We start from the raw sequence: 26191 nt of genomic DNA, 5'->3' as shown, positions 1-26191 counted from the left end.
CTGTCGTGGCAGTGTGAATGGGCTGTTATCCCAAAAAGAAAAAAACAGTTTGCTGTAACTGCTTATAAAATATTAGCTATCAATTTGCTAGATGTACTAGCAGAATTACTCACTAACACCCCCCCCCCCCCCCAGATTAGCGATACTGCTTTCCAAAGTTGACACCTGTGCTCCTTCATCTAGAGTGGAGGCACACTAATACAGGAGGTGTGTTACTGGCCAGATCACTAGGTGAAACCAGAGGGAAAAAAGCCTGAAAATGAAAATCAATGCAGCCACCACATCTATTGATTGGTAAGCTGCAATATATACATTTTTTGCAAATAAATATAAAGGGGCCAACTAACTAAATTTGTGACTAGTAATAAGTGACCTCTACTCATAAATATAAAGCTGCTGCCCCTTCAATGGTGTCAACCGCACTATAGTGATAGTAAAGATTAAAAAAAAAAAAAAAAAGTGCTGCCCCTTTAAATCAACCTAGCATGTGTATGCTAATACATCTACTTAACCACTTCAATACTGGGCACTTTTCCCCCTTCCTGTCCAGGCCAATTTATAGCTTTTTGCGCTGTTGCATTTTGAATGACAATTGTACGGTCATGCAACACTGTACCTAAACCAAATTTATGTCATTTTTTCCCCACAAATAGTGCTTTCTTTTGGTGGTATTTGATCAAAGCAATGTTTTCTCTTTTTTGCTAAACAAATAAAAAAAAGACCAAAAAGGTTGGAGTCCCAAAAAAGCTGGATTTGGGTATCCGATGTAGTAACCCGTAAGTGTCGTCACTTCCCGTTTACTCGGATGCTAACGGCTAGTAAAGGCGGCGATTTTAAAAAACTGTCAGTGTTCAAAAATGCAGATTAAGCATTTTGAATATTTTGAAGTGCAGTGGAGGGGTCTGGGGTCTGCTAAAAAAAAAAAAAAAAAAAATTAAATAAAATAAATAGGAAAAAATATGTTAAAGCTCCCCCGTCGCCTTGAGCTTGCGCATGAAAGAAAGCACCTACGTAAGTCGCGGCCGCAAATAAAAACGGTGTTCCAACCACATATGTGAGGTATCACCGCGATTGCCAGAGCAAGAACAATAATTCTAGAAAAAGACTTTCTCTGTAACTCTAAACGGTTAACCGCTAAAATTTTTTAAAGCATCATCTATGGAGTTCTTTAACTACTGTAGTTTGTCCCCATTGTGTGCGCAATTTTAAACCATAACATGTTAGGTATCGATTTACTCGGTGTGACATCATCTTTCACATTATACAAAAAATTGTGCTAACTTTACTGTTTCGTTTTTTTTAAATGCAGTGAAATTTATTTTTTCCAAAATAAATTGTGTTTAAAAGACCGCTGCACAAATACCCTGTAATAAAAAAATATTGCAACGACTGCCATTTTATTCTCCAGAGTCTTTGCTAAAAAAATATATATATATATATCATATTTGGGGGTTCCAAGTAATTTTCAAGCAAAAACTGATTTTAACTTGTAAACAACATGTGTCAGAAATAGGCCTGGTCCTTAAGGCTCCGTTCACATCTAGGCGTTTTGGGGCGTTTTTGGGGCGTTTTTCTGCCCTAGGATCAGCTCTCAAAACGCCCAACAAGACAAATCCTATTCATTTCAATGGCCCCTGTTCACATCTGAGCGTTTTGACGCTGTATACAAAACGCCCAACGCTCAAAAAAGTACATGAGCTTCTTTTTGGGCAGATTACAGGCGTTTTCCATTGATCTCTATTCAATCTAAAAACGCCTGCACAAAAATCGCGGTAAAAATCGCGGTAAAATCGCGGTAAAAAACGCCGCAAAAATCGCGGTAAAATCGCGGTAAAAAACGCGCGAAAAACGCTACGCTCAGGTGTGAGGCTACATTCACACCTGAGCGTAGCGTTTTTCGCGCGTTTTTTACCGCGATTTTACCGCGATTTTTGCGGCGTTTTTTACCGCGATTTAAGGCTCTGTTCACATCTAGGCGTTTTGGGGCGTTTTTGGGGCGTTTTTCTGCTCTAGGATCAGCTCTCAAAACGCCCAACAAGACAAATCCTATTCATTTCAATGGCCCCTGTTCACATCTGAGCGTTTTGACGCTGTATACAAAACGCCCAACGCTCAAAAAAGTACATGAGCTTCTTTTTGGGCAGATTACAGGCGTTTTCCATTGATCTCTATTCAATCTAAAAACGCCTGCACAAAAATCGCGGTAAAAATCGCGGTAAAATCGCGGTAAAAAACGCCGCAAAAATCGCGGTAAAATCGCGGTAAAAAACGCGCGAAAAACGCTACGCTCAGGTGTGAATGTAGCCTTACCGCGATTTTTACCACGATTTTTGTGCAGGCGTTTTTAGATTGAATAGAGATCAATGGAAAACGCCTGTAATCTGCCCAAAAAGAAGCTCATGTACTTTTTTGAGCGTTGGGCGTTTTGTATACAGCGTCAAAACGCTCAGATGTGAACAGGGGCCATTGAAATGAATAGGATTTGTCTTGTTGGGCGTTTTGAGAGCTGATCCTAGAGCAGAAAAACGCCCCAAAAACACCCCAAAACGCCTAGATGTGAACGGAGCCTGAATGTAGCCTAAGTGGTTTAGAAAAATAAATAAATAAACGTAAATTTTTTTGCAGGTAAAAAAATGTGCATTTATTTTTTTATTTTTTGGAGCCTGTAAAGCATTGCACCAGCAATCAGCAGATCACTGGTGCCATGCAGATCTCCTGCGGATCTGTCAGTGTATCTGTGTGCCTGTACATCCTGTACAGGCACATAGATACACTGACAGGAAGAAATCAATGGACTACCAAGGCGCTCCACAGGACCATGGTAGTTCATTGTAAACTACAAGCTGACAGCCACAAAGGATGTTGGGGCTTGTAGTTCATTCATACACAGAGCTGTGTGAATGAATAACACGGCCATGTGGGCAGAGCCCCGCACGGCCGCACTGATTTAAAAAAGTGACAGCTGGTACAGGGAACTTCTCCTCATACTGCTGTCACAGGGAGTGCAGGGATTGGGCAGCGGCTACAGCATTGGGTACATGTTACATGTTACTCTGAAAGGTTTTACCCCCTTCATGACCAGTGCATTTACAGTATTTGCTATTTAGTGCTGTAGTACTTTAACAGGCAATTGTGTAGTCAAGCAACCCTGTACGCAAATTACATTTGTATAATTTTTTTCACACAAATATAGCTTTCTTTTGGTGCTATTTGAGCACCACTGGGTTTTATTTATTTATTTTTTTTAAATATAAACGAAAAAAGACTGAAAATTAAAAAAATATATATATTTTTTACTTTCTGTCATAAAACATTTTCAGTAAAATCAAATTTCAACATAAATGTAGGCCAGAATGTATTCTGCTACATTTCTTTCATTAAAAAAAATCCCAATAAGTGTATATTAATTATGGTTTATGGTTTATGGTTTATGGGGAAGTTATAGAGTCTATAAACTATGGTGTATATACAGTATATTTGAAAATTGCTCAATCCTGATGTACTGACAGCCTAACTTATTTCTTGAGGCTCTCAATTGCTAGGACAGTACAAATTCCCCACATATAACCCCTTTTTGGAAATTAGACAGTTGGAGGCATTTAGTAAGAGGTGTGGTGAGCTTTTTGAAGTTGCAATTTTTTGTCACAATTATTTGGAAAATTAAGAAATTGAACACAGCAGTTGGAAGGGGGAGAGCTCCGCACCCCAAGGGGTGCGCAGTGTGCTCCTAAACCCGGTGCAGGCACATGATGTACAGGTACATGATTGTGCCTGTACGTGCCGATCTGTCATAGTATATGTACTGTGGTGGGTCGGCAAGTGGTTAAAAGAGAAGTGCAGGATTTAAAAAAAAACCTTTTCATATTAACCTAGGCGGATGAAGCATCGGTCTAATGCTGTATCTGAGAAGCTGAGCCAGCTGCCGGTCAGGCATTTGGGTTGATCCCGACATTAAAGTCGGGATCTCTCCAGAGCCTAGACCGGCTGAGTGACATCAGCCAACAACAGACTTAAGCCTGCTGTTGACTAAATATGGGTCACAGAAATGCAGAACTAAGTGCACTCCTGTGACCTACAGGAGAAGTAGGGCCAAACGAGCTTTGGTCATAGAGTCCTAAGCTTTGTACAGTATATCATTGAGTTGATTGGTCAGAGTAGTTTGTGATAATTCAGGCCCCATTCACCCTTGGTGTAGTGAGAACACGCTTACACGCTCACTTTTTTTGCATGTTTTTTGGGGGTTTTCCACCCTACGTGTGACAAGCACGCTAAAAGAAGCTCCAACGCCTTTTCAGGTATGGAGCTTCACACATTTTGGCATGTTTGTAGCGCATTTGACAGAATGTGTGACAAAACGCGCATCTAACTGCATTAGGTGTGCCATTAACAAGCACGTGTTTTCTGTGCATTTTATTGCGTGGTCCGGAAACGCCAATTGTCAATGCAGCCTCAATGGCTCTGTAGTAAGACTATTGCTCTGTGAAGTCTGTTCTTGGCTTTAGTTTAATACAAGATAATATGAAGATTTTGTGTAATCCCCCTAATAAGAAGATTATCATTTAAAGTGTTTCTAAACCCACAACAGTAAAATCAATCTGTATATGCAGTAAAGCATGCTTGTTATACTCACTGTGGAACTCAAGGGGTTAATCCTGCGCATTGTGTAAAAAGGCTGTTTGATCCTGTCTTTTCCAAACCTCCTTTTCTTTTACTGTCCCTAATCTATCTGCCGATAGAACAGAGCCTTGGAGAAAAGCTGCACATGCTTAGCTTGGTGTGTGTTGCTAGAGAGTATTTTATTTTCCTGGGAGAGTGCATGTGATCAGCACAGGGTCAATCAGCACTGTGCAGACAGAGAGTCAGGGGTCCTGGCGCCTAATGTGACAGCCAGAGGAGAATGAAAACTTCTCCTACAAGCTTTAACCAGACATTGATAGAAGTCATAAGACTGCTATATACTGCTGATGAGAAAAGGTATTTAGTAGTTTATATTTACTAATATAATTGCATTTCCATGTTGTGTGTACTGTGGGAGACCAGATATAGTGAATGCAGGGTCCTCGGTTTAGTAACACTTTAATCTAGCGATACAGTGATAAATGATCACAGAACACACAGACAATAATTCTTTACTTTCATGAATTTTAGGTAACACAATCGGTTCTGGAGCATTTGGAAAAGTGGTCACTGCTACAGCATATGGAATCAGCAAACCAGGGGTCTCATTGCAGGTGGCTGTCAAAATGCTGAAAGGTAGGTAAAGGATATAAAACACAGTTTAGAAGAAAATCGCGCAGTCCAGGAATCCATACAACCATAATTAGCCAACTGTATGATTCTCTGCAAATTGGACCAGTCTACCTAAATACATTAAAGCAAATCTAATGAATTTATGACTGTTTGGTTTGCCTGGTTTAAAAATAGGTGTGCTAATTCATGGTATCTATGTACTGTATTTCATATTAACTGATTTTAATTCTTTTTTACAAACTAAAATTCATTTTGGCTGTTTGTTTAAGTATATTGCCTCACTACTGATATAAAGTAGCATACTAATTGCTTTCATGGAAGTCTGACATAAGTAGAGGTGGTCTAGGAAAAGGAAACTATTCTTTTTTTATTTTTTAGAGAGGTTTGTGTACATGTGCGTAGTTTTATTTAGTGCTGCACATTAGGGATCGACCAATATTGGTTTTTCGTTGCCGATACCGATACTGATATTTTGGCCATCGCATATCGGTATCGGCCAATACGGGCCGATATTTTGTACATCCTATGTCAGGGTCCGAGACTAGTCTTCTCCGCCAACCATTAGGTGGTAATGCTCATGTAAGGGTAAAATGATGTCACATAGCATAATTCCGTTTACAAATGTTATTGAATATGCCACTCACATATGTACAAAAGATATAAGCAATTCCACATTAGCAGATCTGCTGGCAGATCGGTATCTCTCACCCACTTGCAGTAAGTGATACCCGGGTGATGCCGCACCATTCGGCATCCACTCAGTACTGCTCTGTCTCTCACCCGCTCCATCTCCCACCCACCCGATACCGATCCGTCTCTCACCCACTTGCCGTAAGTGACACCCTCCCTCCGGCATACGATGATGATCTCGGAGGTCAAGTGGTCACGCCGGGCGTATGCAGATGGAACCTATCTTATTTAAACCTTAGACATGTCTGGCGTTCTATTGGATATTGACATGTATAGTGTCATTATGCTAAGATCAATAGGGCTTTCTAAGGACCTCAGAAATAAAGTTGTGGATGGCAATGAGTCTGTAAAGGATTTAAAAGGATCACTAAACGATTTGAAGTTATTCATTCCATTGTAAGGAAAATAATATTCAAATTTCGTACATTTGATTTGTCCAGGACTGGCCAGCCCAGCAAATGCAACCCAAGAACTGAACTTTTGTAGGTAAAAGGAGTCTCTAAGATTCCCAAAAATTGTATTCAGGTAACTCTTGCAGCAATTGCAAAGGGTGCATGCATCTACAATAACAAAGATATTTGAATGAGAGTTGTGTTAAGAAAAAGCCTTCACTGTCCAGAACCCTACAGCAAGACTAGAGTTTGCCATTGAACTTATGGGCAAAGACCAGGCCTGCTGGAACAATGTGCTGAAAATGTATCAATCAAAGGTAGATTTGTTTGGTCACAGTAACAGTAGACCTGTGTAGCAACCTTCTTTATTTGGGGCTGCTAGGCTAAATATATATAAAGTATCTCACAAAAGTGAGTACACCCCTCCACATTTTTGTAAATATTTTATTATATCTTTTCATGTGATAACACTGAAGAAATGAAACTTTGCTACAATGTAAAGTAGTGAGTGTACAGCTTGTATAACAGTGAAAATTAAATTTGCTGTCCCCTCAAAATAACTCAACACACAGCCATTAATGTCTAAACCGCTGGCAACAAAAGTGAGTACACCCCTAAATGAAAATGTCCAAATCAGGCCCAATTAGCAATTTTCCCTCCCCGTGTCATGTGACTCGTTAGTGTTACAAGGTCTCAGGTGTGACTAGGGAGCAGGCGTGTTAAATTTGGTGTTATCACTCTCACTCTCTCATACTGGCCACTGGAAGTTCAACATGGCACCTTATGGAAAAGAGCTCTCTGAGGAACAAAAAAAAAAAAGAAATGTTTCTCTACATAAAGATGGGCTAGGCTATAAGAAGATTGCCAAGACCCTGAAACTGAGCTGCAGCTCTGTGGCCAAGACCATACAGCAGTTTAACAGGACAAGTGCCACTCAGAACAGACCTTGCCATGGTCGACCAAAGAAGTTGAGTAGAGAAGAGTACACATGTTCACCGACATATCCAGAGGTTGTCATAGGGAAATAGAGTGCTGCAAGCATTGCTGCAAAGGTTGAAGGGGTGGGGGGGTCTGTCTGTCAGTGCTCAGACCATACGCCATACACTGCATCAAATTGGTCTGCATGGCTGTCATCCCAGAATGAAGCCTCTTCTAAAGATGATGCACAAGAAAGCCCGAAAAACAGTTTGCTGAAGACAAGCAGACTAAGGACATGGATTACTGGAACCTGATTTGATGAAACCAAGATAAACTTATTTGGTTCAAATGGTGTCAAACGTGTGTGGCGGCAACCAGGTGAGGAGTACAAAGACAAGTGTGTCTTGCCTACAGTCAAGCATGGTGGTGGGAATCTCATGGTCTGGGGCTGCATGAGTGCTGCCGGCACTGGGGAGCTACAGTTCATTGAGGGAACCATGAATGCCAACATGTACTGTGACATACTGAAGCAGAGCGTGATCCCCTTCCTTCAGTGACTGGATATTCAAACATGATAATGACCCCAAACCCACCTCCAAGACAACCACTGCCTTGCTAAAGAAGCTGAGGGTAAAGGTAATGGACTGGCCAAACATGTCTCCAGACCTAAACCCTATGTAGCATCTGTGGGAGATTCTCAAATGGAAGGTGGAGGAGCGCAAGGTCTCTAACATCCACCAGCTCGGTGATGTAGTCATGGAGGAATAGAAGAGGACTCCAGTGGCAACCTGTGAAGCTCTGGTGAACTCCATGCCCAAGTGGGTTAAGGCAGTGCTGGAAAATAATGGTGACCACCAGTGTTGGGGGTAACTAGTTACAAAGTAACTAATTACAGTAACTACATTACTTTTTTTGGTAACTAAGTAAAGTAACTAGTTACAATACTAATATTGGTAACTACACTACTTTACTAGGCTATAGGAAGTAACTTCACTACTTTACTAGACTGTAGGAACGCGCTTTCCTGCGTTACCCAAGCCGTGCGATACAATCGTTATTTCGAAGAATAGAGAGGGATGAAGTTTATGACTTTTTGTTGCACTTTATGTTTTATTCTGTTTTTTCAGGTTTTGTTCTCATGTTTCCCAAAGCTTGTGTTTATACAATAAACTCTATGCAGAAAGAGTGTCATGTATCTTCTTCTACACGGTCAATTAAGAAAGAGGAGAGTAAAGTAAAAAGTAGTGAAGTTACTTTTCAAATACAGTAACTAGTAAAGTAATCTCATTACAATTTACAGAAGTAACTAGTAACTAGTAACTAGTTACATTTTTTGAGTAACTACCCCAACACTGGTGACCACACAAAATATTACCACTTTGGTCCCAATGTGGACATTTTAACATTTAGGGGTGTACTCACTTTTTTTGTCAGTGGTTTAGACATTAATGGCTGTGTGTTGAGTTATTTTGAGGGGACAGCAAATGTACACTGTTATACAAGCTGTACACTCAATACTTTACATTGTAGCAAAGTGTCATTTCTTCAGTGTTGTCACATGAAAAGATGTATTAAAATATTAAAATATTTACAAAAATGTGAGGGGTGTACTCTCTTTGGCGAGATACTGTGTATATATATATGTATATAAAATTATTATTATTATTTTTTGCTTTACTGCAGTTAGTGGAGCAGTAATCAATAATTATTTTTGTCTGGCCAGAGATTCCTAGCTGGGTGTTAGATTTCTCCCACCTGCTTCTCCTGGGGCTGCTGCCCACTGGGAGATAGCTAGAGAGCAGGGCCGTGCCGTGAGGTCAGTGGCTGGTGAGGCACTGGCTAGTATCAGAGCCAGATTCTCATTATGTAGGCGATAGCAGTTCTACTAGTGATACTCATTTACCAAAAATATTTACAAACACTTTCCTTTTAAGATGTTTTTCAGTCATCCATTTTGTTGATGCTGGAAACAATATTACTAGCAAAGATGACGATAAAGATTGTAGAAAAATAAAACGCGTCTCTTTATTTTCTGAAGCCAGAAATATAACAGTAATATTGAGTAAATAAAAAAGTAAACAATAAAGGGTTCAGGGTTAGTTACTAAAACGTGAAATGCAGGAGAATTAAAAAAAAACTGTGAAACAGTGAAACAGTCCAACTAAAAAATTATATATAATGTTTGGGGTTCTAAGTAATTTCTAGCAAAATAAATGATGATTTTTACATGTAGGAGAGAAGTGTCAGAATTGGCCTGGGTGGCAAGTGGTTAATTACCATAAGTAAGTAATAAACACATAATAATTTATATATTGTTTTTAAGGTATTTCACTATATTATCAAAACCTGTGCTCAAGCAGGTGGCTTAACAGGCAAATTACTGAAGTTTGAAGTTATAACTTCAAACCAGTACTTTCACAGTAAATAGATAAATAATATATTATTTTGCTTGATTAAAAAAGTACCTTTTCCTCAGTAGCAGATTCTCCCTCTTAACTTTGTGAAAAAAACATGGGATTATGGGTAAACCTTGTACCCATAAACTAGGGATTGACTGATTATCGGCAAAGCCGATATATCAAAGGCTGATCTGCACTTTCCCCGATATATCGGAATCGGCCCCCGAGGTTACTTAGATATTTAGGGAAAGTGCTGTAAGGACAACCGATGTGGCTGAGAAGCCTCTCGGCTGTCATTACAAGGAGAGGGAGGAGACGTCCCCCCCTTCCGCCGCCTTCCGCGGCTTGCCCGGGTCTCCCGCCTCACCGGGAGACCCGGGCATCTTACCTGCACGGCCGCCGAAGAGAAGACCCGATCAAAGCCGCATTTACCTCTGATCGGGTCTCCATGTAAAAACCCAGAAGTTATCTCATGACATCACTTCCGGGTATTCGGCGCCAGAATAAAAAAAATAACAGCATTCAAAACAGCCAAACTTGGCTGTTTTGAATGCTTTTAAGTGCAGAGGAGGGGTTTGGGGTCTTTTAGACCCTCAGATCCCTCCACAACAGTACCTGTCAAGTGTAAAAATAAAAAAAATAAAACATTTTTAAATGTACAAAAATATCAGCCACTATCGGCCGATACCGATATTCAATGGCCAAAATATCGGTATCGGTATCAGCAATGAAAATCCAATATCGGTCGATCACTACCATAAACCCATGTTTTTTCCTTGTAGTTAACAGGGCTAAGCTGGAGGGGAGCATGTGTCTTTTAGACACATGCCCCCTTCTATGACTCTGCAGTTAGAGGAGAGCCTGTACTGTAGCATTTGTATTGGACAGCTTGGACCAGTGGTGCTTTACCAGATGTCCAAGGCTCCAAGCTGTACATTGAGCTTAGTGTCTATGACTAGAAGTCAGAGGCACTGTGAGCTCATCCTCTCAGTCTGCTGCAAACAGCGTGTGCCAGCTTCTATTTAAACTGGCCATGCTGTATGTAGCTTCTGACAGGCTGTGCAAGGACCCCCATATCTCCAGAACCATAGGTATGGTAGACTACCTACCCCCCAAATTTGGGGTCTCTGTGACCCCAGGTCGCCGAGCTACGACCCTCAAAGCTTGATAATTTTTTTCTTTTTTCATATGCACGTCCCTACTAGGGTGACAAGAAATTGCAGTCTGGGCCTCAGCAGGAGCTGGGCTGTGGGCATGGGTGTCCGCAGAACTTTTTTCAGGGGGGGGGGCATAAATTTAAGGTCACCCATTCTCCGTCCCTTTTCAACAATGTCATGAAGGGGAGGGGCTTAGTCATACTTATATTGAGCATTTTTTTACTTGTGCTGTGTAATTTGGCTCCTTCTAGCACCTAAAATACCTGGCTGATCCTGCCTAGCTATGTCCTCCTCTCTGTAAACTGACCACACTGTACCATGGCTGTTGAGCCTTGACACCGTGGTCAGTGTACATGTCTCCATCATCCACAGCTCTTCTGTCCTCCTCTGTCCTCTCTCCCCCTTCCCTCCTTGCCTCTCTACTTCTGTGTCAGTGCCCGCCCCCTCCCCTCCTGCTGCTGTAGTTTCATTTAAAGTTGAATATCATACTGTCTGTTTAATAATCCTGAGAGCCCTGTGTCTGTGTTTTATAAAAATAAGCCTTCTTTACAAGTTTTCAAAGTGCCAATCGCCGCTCACGTGACCCGTCGGCTCTCTCCTCCTCCCCTCCCGACTGACATCATCCTCGGCCCGCCTGCGGCAGGTAGCTGACAGACGGGGAAAGGAGAGAGCCGACAGGCTACATGAGCGGCACTCGTTGCTATACAAACTGGTAAAGAACGGCTTATTTTTTTAAAACACAGACACACGGGCACAAAGGATTATTAAACAGACCAGACAGGATGGTATAAAGTGGCTTAGAAGCCACTTTAAAGGGGAAGTTGAGATTCCGGGGGGGGGGGGGGCATTTGCCCCCCGTTGCCTCTACCTGCGGAAGCCCATGGCTGTGGGCCTGAAGGAGATTGCTAGTGGATTTTGCTGGAGGAAATTGTTCTGAAGCCCTGGTCTGGAGAAGGATCTTTTATCTCCCTCACTGAGAATCTACCTGTGGAGGCTGGGTGGCAGACAGCTCCTGGGATATTGTGAGTAAGACCTGTTTGAGTCTTTTATGTGAGCCAGCTACTATAAGGATTTGTGCTAGAAGTTTATCCTCCTATTGATTGCTATTGTTTCAATAACTTCTAAAAAGACATCCCCTAGACTGAGCCTGTATTCTCGGTGTGGGTAAAATTGTGCATGTAAGTGGGGCCTCTGGCAGCCTCATGTCTGTTTCCAGTGGCCCCACTGGGGGTGAGCACTACACTTGTTTGCCTCAAACTAAAGACTATAAAACATCCCAGGAGAAGAACCTCATGAAAAGCATGGTGGCAGAAATATTATAATTTAGGGTTGCTTTGCTGTTCAAAGTTGAAGTCTAATCTAAACTTATCTACACCTAAATCTACTCAAACCCCCATTCAAATCCCCATACTAACTACCCTGTAAAGGAAAGATGTGTATACTTGCTTAATCTAAGGGCGCTCAGGCCCGATCACAAAATCAGCTCCCAGCACCAGTGTTAAGGGAGAGGAGGGACAGCAGACAATGGATGCCCCATAGTAAGTGTATGAGTGACGTCACGGCCCAGGCACTCTGCAACCGTTGTCGCTGCTCTCTCTTCTCCCCTGAAGCCAACCTTTGGGGAGATCATGTGACCGAACCGGAGCACCCTTAGATTAGGTAAGAGTGAAGATGGGAGCACTAAAAGTGGTGATAGTGCAGAGCAGGTGGACTTTGTTTTTAAGGTAAGTCTGCCGTAATGTGCTTGTATGTGGTGAATACTAGCACATAATGGCATTAACCTGCATGTCATAGTTGTGTATATATAGTGTTCCATTAAGATGTGATGAATTTACAAATGCCAGCTCAGCAGCAAATAAAATGCTCCTTTAAGTTACTTTAGAATATTAAAAAAACAAGCAATACCTTTATTCCTGAACCATCACGAGAATGCAATCTTTCATAAGACTGTTATAACTAGTAAACATGTACTATAGGTTGCTCATTTCTGATGCTCCCTAGGTGATAAGTAGCTAACCATCACCTGGATGGAGGTGCCTAAAGTGTCCTTGCAGCATTATAGTTTTTTGTGAATTTATTTATCTATCTTTAATTGCAGAAAGTCCTGATACTTCAGAAAAAGAGGCCTTGATGTCAGAGCTAAAAATGATGACTCAGGTTGGACATCATGAAAATGTAGTAAATTTGCTGGGAGCATGTACCACGTCAGGTAAACGTCCATTTTTCAATGTTTTATATGAAGCACTACAACCTATAGGGGTTGCAGATGACTGGGTTCCCCACTCCTGCACAGCAAGGCAACAAGTAACTTCCACACTTTCTCCACACAAGGAACAGTCTTTGAGCTTGGTTTTTATGTTTTATTAGGGGGTAATAATTTGGATGGGGAATAAGAAATATAGAAATATGGGATGCCCAACTTGATAGCAATGAAAACCAAGGACAACTTCCTCCCAATGTCAATTCCAGATTTGGTTCTTCACTCCCAGACATTGACAGTTTCTAAGTGAAAAGATTCAACAGCCCCTTAGGGTTCTTAATACCTTTAGGAATTAGCACAAAGTGTTGTAAACTGCATACTGGAGTACCTCCAACTCCCCTGTAGACACTGGTCCCAGCTCTACCAACTGCAGGAAATGCCAGCCAACCTGGCTGCTTCTTTACCAGTCTGCTTGACTGACTCTTCACCAGTCTACCCGACTCCAGAGATCTCCCAGGTCAAGGTTAAGAAACATTTAAGCACACATTTATCGTCTAGAGAGACCTGCTATGTGCGGCAGTCTCTCCCCTTGTAGGTCCCTGACAGTGCTGTAGTACTCACACTGTCCTCCTTGCTCCTGCTGCCTCTCAGAGAAGACTCCCTCCAAACTGCTTCTGTTGTCCTCCCAGGTCAGCCCGAGCCCCGACCAGAGGCAGAGAAACCCCTCAAGACTGGGGAGTTTGCCTCAAGGGCCACCAACGGCCCCCTTAGCACTCCATCTCCCTCTTCCATCTGAATCTCCTGGCAAGCATGACTCATCTATATGCAAGGGCTGTCTTAGCCCCATGCCAGGCCCACTGCCTGGAGATCGGCCCAATGTCCCTAAGTATGTAGATCAATCCTCCTGGCCTCCACCCACTAACCTCTAGAAGTTTTCTTCAAACTTCCAGACCCAGGGGGAGGCACTAGAGACTTGCCTGCATGAGTCATCCAGTCTAAACACAAATAAAACCTGACCCAGATTCAATGACTCATGCTTAACCATAAGCCTAACTATGTTTAACCTACTCTCACACTAGCAGCTCACTAAAGGGTGCTACATACATTATACTGTATATGGACTACTGCCACCCAAAACTTTGCTGTTTATATAACATTAACAGGTTGCATTTTCTGTATTTTGCTTTAATATCAGTGCACAAGACTTTTTGCCTTTGTATCCATCCATTTTTCAGGTCCATTGTATCTCATTTTTGAATACTGCCCCTATGGTGATCTTCTCAACTACTTGAAGTCTAACCGAGAGACATTTCACAAGACATGGTCAGATGTCATTAAAAACAATACCTTCACTTTTTACCATAATTTTAACCAGGAGGATAAGTTCAGGTAAATGTATTTGATTTTACAAATATTTATGGTTTATGTGCTAATTTTTATTAAAAAAAAAAAAATTCTCCTCATTCGTTTTCTAATACCAGGAAAAGTAAGTGGCAACATATCTACCTGAACTCATAGAGTAACAAATTCCTTCTTGACCCCTCAAGGCAGCTGGATCAGTTCCTGGGTCAAATATTTCCTATATTACCCTTTAAAAATAATAACTGATATTTTTGTGTTAGCTGTGAAAAACTCATCCAGTCTTAATAAAGGCCCTAGCACATACAAACTAGTAATGCTGAGATGAAGCACTTTAAATAAATATGCCTAAATACTGATCTTTAGCTCTCCAGCAACTACATTGTAAATTTTCTATACCCCCTTACTTGGCAATAAGGTCCCAGGCACATTCAGCTCAGGGAGTGATTCTTGTCTCAGCATGTTCAAAATGATGGGGACCAGTCACTTTAATTAAGGTTTTTGTATTTTTTTTTTTTTTGCACACGTGCATGAAGAATGGGAGGTGGGGTGTAGGGAGCACAAGATAACTGCAGGTTTCTACATAAACATAGTCCTAAGTCTTCTGCATGTCTTTCTAACTTTTTGAATTTCTATGTCACAGGGCTATACTGGCTGGGCACTTAAACTTCAAATGTGACTCCCTGATAACTGAGGTTCTAGGGGCATCTCAGTCTTATGGTTGCCATACACTAGCAGAAAAATCGGTAGAAAATCTATAATGACGATCGTTCACCCAATATTCTTATAGTAAGTGGGTGACGAACGGTAACGGCTTTCAACTTTCTGGCCTTAAAAAATTGGAAATATTTTTGCTGATCTACCGACATTCTTGTGTTTTGTGTCTGCCTCGCCCGAGAACAATCGTGCGACTTTTCTTGCGCATGTGCCAAAACCTTTAACCCGGAAAGTAGACATATTAGAGGATGATCATAATAATAAAAGAAATGTCTGATCCATGAAAAAAAGTTTTATGTAAAGTGCATTTATTTCCACGAACGTTCATGGCTAAACTAAACAAGGGCACACTGCTAGCTTTTGCAAATATAGAGTATATAATAACCAACCAAAATTGTGCAATAATCAACAAACTTTATTGCAAATGAAGCACAGCATGTCACAAACAATATACAGTAAACATTATAAAACATGTTATGATCCCAAAAATCCATTGATCCATTGTGAAAGTTTCAGGAAAGAAGGTTCTTCAACAAACACACCGATCGTTCCAGAAATGAGAGTGAGTATAACCCGGAAGTTACGTATAGAGGTCACTTTCGTGTCATCATTTCCCTTCTGGTTTCACGAAAACGAACGATAAAATGGTTAATTTATGTTCATGGAACATTTATCTTTCGAAATTTCATAGTTCTATAATGGCAGTATCTTTTGCCATTCCGATAAATCGTTTGATTTTAAAAACTTGCACGGCCGATTTTTCTGCTAGTATATGGCCACCATTAGTCCTCAAGTCAGTACAGTTTAGAAAGGTTCCAGTGTTACTTTCCCACTCAATCAATCAATCAATCAATCAATCAATCACTCAATCACTCACCACCTCAATTGTAGGGCGCAACTGCAGTTTGCTTCCTCTAAGCTCAACATAGCACTCCATTGCAGCCAGTATCTTCAAGGGTTTCTCCCAGGAGGTGAGATCCTTGCAGCGCTCAAAATCCTTAGGCCCTACAAACAAGACAGGTGTCATACTTACATCTTTACAGGGAAAAATCCCAGGAGAGAAGACCCTGTGCCAGTAAATAAAATGTTTCCTTCCAGTGACACCACCGATACAGGAAAATTTTTCCTCCCAGTGACACCACCAATGCAGGGAAGTTTTTCCTTACAGTGACACCGCCAATGCAAGGTCATTTTTCCTTCCAGTGACGCTACCAATGCAAGGACAAATTTCCTTCCAATGACATTACAGACACAGGGGTATCTTTTCCCTTCCAGTGACACCAGTGACGCAAGGACAGTGTTTCCTTTCAGTCACACCACAGACACAGGGGAATTTTTTCCTTTCAGTGAAACCACGGTTGCAGGGACATTTTCTCCTTCTAGTGACATCACCACTGCTGGGACATTGTTTCCTTCCAGTGACACCACAGGTGCAGAGGTAAGTGTTTCCCTCCAGTGACTTCACTGTTGCAGGGACAGCTTTTCCTATCAGTCACAGCACAGACACAGGCGCATTTTTTTCTTTTAGTGACCACACAACTGCTGGGACATTTATTTTCCTTCCAGTGACACCACCAATGCTTGAACATTTTTCCTTCCAGTGATACCACAGACGCAGGGACATTTTTTTCCTTTAGTGACACTACAGATGCAGGGAAATCTTTCCTTACAGTGACACCAACAATGCAAGGACATTTTTCCTTACAGTGACACCACCAATGCAGGGACATTTTTCCTTCCATTGACACCACAGATGCAGAGACAGTGTTTCCTTTCAGATACACCACAGGCACAGGGGCATTTTTCCCTTTCAATGACACTACAGTTGAAAGGACATTTCTCTTTCCAGTGACACCATCACTGCTGGAACTTTTTTTCCTTCCAGTGACACCACAGATGCAGAGGTAAGTGTTTTAGTTTCAGTGACTTCACTGATGCAGGGACAGCTTTTCCTTTCAGTCACACCACAGACACAGGAGCATTTTTTCTTTTCAGTGACCAAACAGATGCAGGGACATTTTTCGATTCTAGTGACACCACCAATGCTGGTATATTTATTTTCCTTCCAGTGACAACACCAATGCTTGGACATTTTTCCTTCCAGGGACACCACAGATGCAGGAAAATGATGTCTCATGCTCTCTGAACCACTGTTTCACAATTTGAGCCCAATGAATCCTGGCATTGTCTTCTTGGAATATGCCCGTGCCATCAGGGAAGAAAAAATCCATTGATGGAATAACCTGGCCATTCAGTATATTCAGGTAGTCAGCTGACCTCATTCTTTGGGCACATGCAGTAACTATCCAATAGGATAGTTACTGAATGCTTAGTTTAGTTAGTTGCTTAGGTAATTCAAGGTGGCGACTTTTTTTTGGGCCAGGCAGTGTATTTAAATGTGGCATGCCTTGTGCACCACTATTAGGCCCATCCCCTCCTCGACACCGGAAGGGGGAGCACAGTTTACCACCTTCACCCTTGTCACTGGATGACCTTGTAAAGGCATTTCCAGGAAGTTAATTGTTATTGTTATTTTTCTTAGGAACTTCTAGTCAAAATTCTGTTTTTTAAGGGTACTGCCTAGTCACAAATAACATTTCTAAAAATTCCTTATAACATACCAAATCTCCATTTTTTTTAGTTTATTTCCACTTTACAGTACATTAAAAGAAATATATAGATTTATATTATTGACTTCTGAAAATGCTACTTGTCCATTCGTCATGCTGATCTATTTGTTTTTAATTTCTGAATTGATCTGAAGTAATGTGAGTAATGAATGCTAAATAAATAGGTGTGAAACTCAAATTCTCACATTTTCCTGAATTCAATTATAAAATTATAATATGAATAGTATCTTTTTACTTAAATGTACCTTGTATGCATTCTTGTAGAGACAGACTTGTGACATCAGTAAGCAACTGCTCCTACAGTGGACTACTTCCGACACCCGACATATGTGACAAAAGTCAGTACAATTGGGACATGTCTTCTGGACACACTGAGCTCCTCCAAGCTGAAGGTATAATAAGAGTCTTATTCATCTATGTTGGAAGGGATTATGATAGTAGGAATAAGTCATGGACTGCATGGAGAACTACTGCAGGTAGAGACACACTACTAAAAAGCACAAAGGCACCAGATGCCCTAGCTGTAAAGTGGCTGAGTTTTTCTAATATCTGTCAGTGAAACAAGCCTAAAGCCCCGTACATACGGGCTGAATGTAGGAAGACATTGGCCGGTTAAAAAGTATAAAAAAAAAAAGGCCGACATTTGCCCCAGCATGCTGGAAAACCAACAGCCGACCAACTCCAGATCAGTGCTCTCAGCCAATGGCAGGAAGTGCTGTTCGGAGAGTTCTGACGGAGGAGCCGTTCCCCAGTCAGAACACAACAGCTCAGGGGGGGGGATTACTGTACTAACTTCAGCCCGCTAGGTTGAACGAAAAAAACGTAGTAGTTTGTACCAGGCTTAATAAGGGTGTTTAGCCCCGGTGCATGAGGCTTCAGAGTTTAGGGGTGTATGGGAGGTACAGGTGCAATGTGCAGCCCAATGCTGGCAGCCTGTAAAACTCTATGAAAGTCCGACTGCTGCTGTGGCTGGACAGTGCACCAGGTGGTACTTATGTTTGCAGTGGAGTATGTGCCCATACACAAACATTTTGAAATCAAGCAGACTGCATTCTTGGCTTTGGTCCCTGGCTGCATACTGCACTAGAAGGACTGCTCGGTGCACTGCCACACCCCATCCAGTTGCAGCATTTGTCAGGCTTTCATTGAGTTTTACAGGGTGCTGGCAGTGGAGCTAGATGATACACCTGTACCTTCCACCCCCCACCTAAATGCCAGAGCCTTATGCACCAGGGCTAAACGCCCAGTGTGCATGAGGCCTTATGAAAGGAGGGGGAAGGAAATCTGTTCACATGATTTACTTTCTGCCTAAATAACTGTTGGTAAAAAACAGTTATCTGTGGGTTTATTTGAAAAAAAAAAAGCAAGCAAAAGAGCCAATAACCCATCCATTCTAAAATAGTTATTTTGTGCAATTCAGACACATGGGTAATGGTGTTTTTTCCATACTGATATTTGTGGTGTATTTACACTGGTCACGCAAAAGTGGATGTATCCTTAAAGAAAAAAAAACTTACATTAAAAATTAGCAGCTTGCATAGGCTTCCTATAGAGACACTACTGATTATTTTCTTTATTTGGATATTAGAGATTTAAACTATAGATAGGAACTCAACTAACCCATTCTAAACCAAGGGATTCTGTGCTGTAACCTTAGTGACTGTGGTCAAGAGACGTTATGTATGTATGTGACTGTTTTTTTTTTTATTTGCTTGAGTACAGTGTATCTTTTCTTCTCTCTGTCTGCCCTTTGATACCCCTGAATGGCTGTTCTTGGAAGTAAAAACTATAGACCAAAAAAGATACAATAAAATGATCTTCCAGATATTAAATCACAAATACTCTTCTAATTGAAACATCATGTATAAAGTTAGTCTAATGGTGGCCACACATTTTGATTTGTTTTTCTGATGGTTGTGCAATTTGATCAAAGCAATCCCTTTAGTTGAATTTTGAATTTCCCTTCCTGTCTATTTAGACTTATTTTAATCAAATTTGATCAAAACTGAGTTGATTGGCCAAGGTGGAATTATCAATAATTTTGCATCAGTTGGCAGAACTTTGTTCATGAATACGATTGTATTTTGATCGATCCGATTATAAGATTATATGTGGAAACAAAAAAGTGAATAATATAAACTCGGTTAAATCGGTTATCGTCTATAGGTCAATTCTTCCTATAGAAGAAAATTTATGAAGGCAGCACAGTGGCCAAATGTTTAGCACTTCCGCCTAGCATGACACTACCTGCCTAGGGTTTGAATGCTCTCTCGGCGCCTGCGTTGGTTTCCTCCGGGTACTCTGGTTTCCTCTCACATTCCAAAGACATGCTGGTAGGTTAATTGGCTCCTGTCTAAATTGGCCCTAGTATGTGTAATATGAAGGTGACTTAGGGACTTTAGATTGTAAGCTCCTTAAGGGCAGGAACTGATATGAATGTACTATATGTATATGTATATCTATATATATATATATATATATATATATATATAAGATATATATATACTGTATCTATATATATATATATATATATATATATATATATATATATATATATATATATATATATATATATATATATACAGTATATATATAATGTGTGTGTGTGTGTGTGTGTGTAAAGCACTGTGTAAGTTTACTATATAGGTACCTATTAAAGAAATCAATAATTTATCAAAATGGTTATGACCACCATTAGAAGCTTGCTTGCTACTGCTTTTGCACATGCTTCATTGAATTTCCATGCTCCATGCAAAAGCATTCTATTCATGCATTCTAATCTGCACCAATGCATTCCGAGTGCTTTATATGAGTGCTATATTAGTTACTATCTTTATTACTCACCTGCCTTAATTTATGATTTCTAAGTTTACTTCACCTTTCTAAACCTTGGTTTGATCCAGCTCCTTCACCTGTCCCTTGATTTGGTTCCAACACCCTGGCTTGACTTACATCCTGGATTTCACTCCTGGTTTGCCCTGTGACCTACCTTGTGATGTATAGAAAGGAAAAGGATTGGACGGCTGCACACCCATATGATGCATACAAAAATGTATTGAAGAATCATCAATAAAAACATGGCACACATGGCAAATCAGCAGGGAAGAAGGGAGGTTGACACTTTTCACACGTTAAACGTGCTTTGTCAAAACCTTTGTGATGTAGCTGCCCATCTGGTTTTGACCTTTGGCCCATGTGTGACTTTGTCTAACACAATCTGTCTCCTGTCAAGTGAAGATTACACATTTCCATTTATAGTAATCTGTCTTGTGAGATCTGGGGGCACCCATGTAGAATGCACCCATGGATAGAGCACCCATGGATGAACATTAACACCTAGCTATTCTAGGAAAGGAGTCTTTTGTAGGTGAATAGTCTGCAATAGAGGTCATTGTGTATGGGCAGTGATTTGACTCTGGCAGTCATCTTAGGTGACAAACAGTGATGAGTAATATAAAATTAGAACATTGCATGACATGTACAAGAGTTCTAAAAAGGTTGTCTTCAGCTTTAAAAGGGTAGTTAAAAGTTTTGTCTTCTTGTAAAGAAATGAAGTACCAAAACACCAGGAAGTACGATGAGGAGGATCTGAACATTCTCACGCTTGAAGATCTACTCTCCTTCTCCTATCAAGTGGCAAAGGGGATGGAGTTCCTTGAATCAAAAATGGTAAGTTTGTTGCTACAAATAGATGGGATTGTTCTTGAACTTGCGAACCTTTGAACTGGTATGACCCAGGTCACCACGCCAGTCACATATCTGTTTTTTTAGCACAGCTAAGAATAGACATGTCTGATTACTGTGGGAGTAATTAGGAATTCTAGAGAAATGGGAGGGGTGACAGGAGCTGTAAATGGCTCAGAGAAGTGACATCACTCTTTCATGTCCACAATTAGGTTTTCCCCTCTTCATCTGCCTTCATTTACATATAAACTTCCTCTGTTCAGATACTGTAGGTTACTTTCCATAAACAATGTGTACAAATTAGCACAGCTGTATTTGGAATTGTTGCTGCCTCAGGCACTGCACGTAATTGCACAAAAGATTTACGCCAGTCAAACTGGCAGACTTATTTTTTTATACACAGCCTAACCAACTAGGGTTTCTAGTTAACAATGCTTGAGTACAATAGGTGGCTCTACTGTGCAAAATCTTGTAGTCATTAGTGACCACCTAAATCTGAGCGTGTGGTTCTGCAGGTAAGTCATTCTGAACTATCTATCGCAGAATAAAACCCAAAACCCCAATGGTCTATATCAGGCAAAGTGTAAAAAGATAACAACACCACAGGTTCAGTAAAAGATAACTATTCTTAGTAAAAAGTCAGAAGACAAAATCAACACATTTTGGGGGATCAAAATAGAGGCTTATACCTGTAACATCATTTTAAGTCAACATAATTTACAATGACAGCAGGGTAATCTCCAACTGACTTTTGACAAGAATATTAAACTTTTACTGGACTTGAACTGACCTGTGTTGCTCTCTTATCTTTTTATATGTTTCTTGGACTTTCCTGGGGACCCTCAGGGATACCCCACATAACAGCAAGCTTCCTTCCTTGAACTGGAGATTAACATGTTTTCCTTTTTGGATTCAGCCCTCCTAACACACCTTTGAAAAAAGTAAAGCCAAGGGAATTTGTACATATAAGGGCTGGATCCCAAGCAGAAGCAATGTACTGTTATTAGGTTCTTTGTGAAGGAGGGGTGCAGGCTATCCTACATCCACAGAAGGTTACAGAGTGTTTGCCGAAATGACACCATTGACAAGAGTCACCAATGACAAGACTTGCCCATGTCAATGGTGTCATCCCAGTAAATATTCTGTAGCCTTCTGTGGATGTCGGATAGCCTGCACACCTCCTTTGTCCAGAACTTAATGATGACACATTGTTTCTGCTTGGAATACATTATTTACCTGCAATGAAAAAGAAGAGTTACTACAGAGGAACAGTTGTGCATTGGAGAGATGTGTGGAATGGAGTATATTTTAGATAAATATTGTGACAAAGAAGTATCATCCCTAAATACTACATAGGAGGGAGAGGGAGAACATTGGGTATGGGACTTTAAATATACTTCTCTTGTATACAGTACAAGTAGTAGTAAAACATGCATCTTTTATTTTATACAATATAAAAACAGCATGTCTTGATAACTTCAAAATACATTACAACAGAGGGTTAAGTTAGATCTTTGTATAAAAGTCGACCCGTTTCGCTGAACATCCACTTCTTCAGGACCAAACGTCTTTAATACATTGAAAAGATGTGAATATCAGAGAGAAGGCCTTGTCACACCAGGGGTGGCAGTGGTAAATATCCCTTTCCTAATACAATAGTGTGGTAAAATATCTATACCTAATAGTATACCCAAAATATAAAATATATGCAATAGTATGGTAATGGTAAAATATCTATACCTAATAGTATAGCCAAAAAATCAACACCTTAGGTAGTATCCCTTTTGGTTCTACACTATCACCCACGAATGCATATACAGTATCTCACATAAGTGAGTACACCCCTCACATTTTTGTAAATATTTTATTATATCTTTTAATGTGACAACACTGAAGAAATGACACTTTGCTACAATGTAAAGTAGTCAGTGTACAGCTTGTATAACAGTGTAAATTTGCTGTCTCCTCAAAATAACTCAACACACAGCCATTAATGTCTAAACCGCTGGCAACAAAAGTGAGTACACCCCTAAGTGTAAAAGTCCTAATTGGGCCCAATTAGCAATTTTCCCTCCCTAATGTCATGTGACTCTTTAGTGTTACAAGGTCTCAGGTGTGAATGGGGAGCAGGTGTGTTAAATTTGGTGTTATCGCTTTCACTTTCTCATACTGGTCACTGGAAGTTCAACATGGCACCTCATGCCAAAAAACTCTCTGAGGATCTGAAAAAAAATGATTGTTGCTCTACATAAAGATGGCCTAGGCTATAGCAAAATTGCCAAGACCCTGAAACTGAGCTGCAGCAAGGTGGCCAAGACCCTACAGCGGTTTAAAAGGGCAGGTTCCACTCAGAACAGGCCTCGCCATGGTTGACCAAAGAAGTTGAGTGCACATGCTCAGCGTCATATCCAGTGGTTGTCTTTGGGAAATAGATGTATGAGTGCTGCCATCATTGCTGCAGAGGTTGAAGGGATGGGGGAACAGCCTGTCAGTGTTCAGACCATACTGCATCAAATTTGTCTGCATGGCTGTCATCCCAGAAGGAAGCCTCTTCTAAAGAGGATGCACAGGAAAGCCCGCAAACAGTTTACTGAAGACAAGCAGACTAAGGACATGGATTACTGGAACCCTATCCTGTGGTCTGATGAGACCAAGATAAACTTTTTTTGGTCCATATGGTGTCAAGCGTGTGTGTTGCAGCAACCAGGTGTTGCCAGCAGTTTAGAAATGAATAGCTGTGTGTTGAGTTATTTTGAGGGGACAGCAAATTTACACTGTTATAAAAGCTGTACACTCACTACTTTACATTGTAGCAAATTGTCATTTCTTCAGTGTTGTCACATGAAAAGATATAACAAAATATTTACAAAAATGTGAGGGGTGTAATCACTTTTGTGAGATACTGTACATACAATGCTGTGGCTAATGGAAACAGCTCAAATCATATAGTTTTCAATCCACAAAATCCCTGGATTTCCTAAAGATGCCTAACGGCGAAATGCATTGAGGTCAGGTTGCTGCCTCTATCGTCTAGCTATGGATTGTCATCTGTAGTGCTAGTTGCTTTTTCAATATTTTATCCACTTTAGCGCAGTGTTCCCCTTTTGTTTATACATCTACTTTAGACTTTATAACTTTCACTATTGTGTTGATACAAAATATAAGTTTTGTGGACTTTGCTGTTTCTTTTTCACTATTTGTTTGGAATTAAATGCATTTTAAATTATTGTCAAACTCATTTTTACTGGTAAAATTAAGTATAATTTTCAGCACTTTGATAGCTATACATTTTTTGTCACATTTATTTTTGGTTGTATGATTCACATCACTTATGGATTTGCACTATATGGTTGAGCTGTTTCCATTAGCCATAGCATCACATGTATATGCATTAGTGGGTGATAGTGTAGAACCTAAGGTGTTTAAATACCAGTTATTGGTTTATGTCATTTTAAGGTTTTTGGATAAGTGCTTAAGATTTTTTGGGTATATTTTTAGGTATAGATATTTTACCACACTATTGTATTAGGAAAGAGATATTTACCCCTGCCACCCATGGTGTGGCAGCACCTTCTCTCTGATATTTACATCTATTTATTAGCCAGAAGGCTAAAGGGTGCGGTCACTAGAATAGGCTTTGAAGGGATTGGCGCTGTGTCTAGGTATTTAATACATTGAAAAGGTCTACCCATATAACAATAAAATCAAATCTATAAATAAGAAAGAATACAAACATAAAAAGACTATAAATTCATAAAGTATTGGTGCACGGTCAAATTCACATGGCAAGTTATTTATTTATACAATCTATTCATAGGAGATATTCATACAGGGTTAACATCACATATCCATACAGGGTTCAAAAACATTTCTTATGTGTGAGATTCTGAGTGCAAATAATTGCATAGGAAATTAATGCTTACTTACCCTATTGCGCTAGAAATGAAGAGCAAACAGGGTAATCTGAGGAAGAAGGTCTATGGGCCTATATTAGCCTGGCGGTCCATGGGAGGAAAAATCCCCAAATACAAGGGTCAATCATTGCATTATGTGCACTTTTGCATAAGTACAGCCCTTATATATATATATACTAACTGGTAACTTCTAAAATTGAAAACATTTGTGGATGCAGTCACCAAGTGTGAACGTCCAACAACAAATTGGACAAGAACCAATGCAAACCATCTTGCAGCTTTGACACTGCGCATGACTGGAACATAAACCATCAAAAGGGGGTTAACTATAGGGATGGGCCGATCACCCCCCTGTTTAGCTCACACCAGAACATCTCGAACAGGGAAAAAGTTCTAGCGAACATGCGAACTCTGGTAAAGCCTATGGGACACGAACATGAAAAATCAAAAGTCCTAATTTTAAAGGCTTATATGCAAGTTATTGCCATAAAAAGTGTATGGGGACCCCGGTACTGCCCTGGGGGGCCTGTATCGATGCAAAACATTTTTTTTAAAACAATCGTTTTTAAAGGAGCAGTGATTTTAATGATGCTTGAAATGAAACATTAAAAATTAAAACTCCCTTAAATATCATGCCTGGGGGGTCCCCTTAATGTGCCTGTAAAGTGGCTCATCTGCACCATGTATGGAGCCTGCTGCAGCAATACTGACATTTCTAAAGGTAAAAATGTCATTTAAACTTGCTCGCGGCTGTAATATTTTGCCGTCTCGATGTACCCAAACCCATTCACGTGGGGGGGGGGGCGGGATCTGGGGACCCCCTTGTTAAAGAGGGCTTCCAGATTCCGATAAGCCCCCCACCTGCCAACCCCACAACCACG

At 40.6% G+C, this 26191-nt stretch overlaps 1 protein-coding gene across 1 annotated transcript in view; it reads left to right on the top strand.

Moving 5' to 3' along the window:
* FLT3 (fms related receptor tyrosine kinase 3) overlaps positions 1-26191 on the top strand; it is a gene marked incomplete at its 3' end in the record, with an annotated part of 140654 nt that overhangs the window by 102760 nt on the left and 11703 nt on the right. Inside the window, 5 exon segments of the mRNA XM_082248175.1 lie at positions 5149-5253; positions 12905-13015; positions 14242-14395; positions 17977-18104; positions 21260-21381. Of these exon segments, the coding sequence (XP_082104301.1) occupies positions 5149-5253; positions 12905-13015; positions 14242-14395; positions 17977-18104; positions 21260-21381 (620 nt within the window).

This window comes from Pelophylax lessonae, assembly GCF_965119305.1.
Source record: "Pelophylax lessonae genome assembly, chromosome: 2".
NCBI lineage: Eukaryota > Metazoa > Chordata > Amphibia > Anura > Ranidae > Pelophylax > Pelophylax lessonae.
The sequence above is the reverse complement of the archived record's forward strand: the minus strand, read 5'-3'. Positions and strand labels throughout refer to the sequence as shown.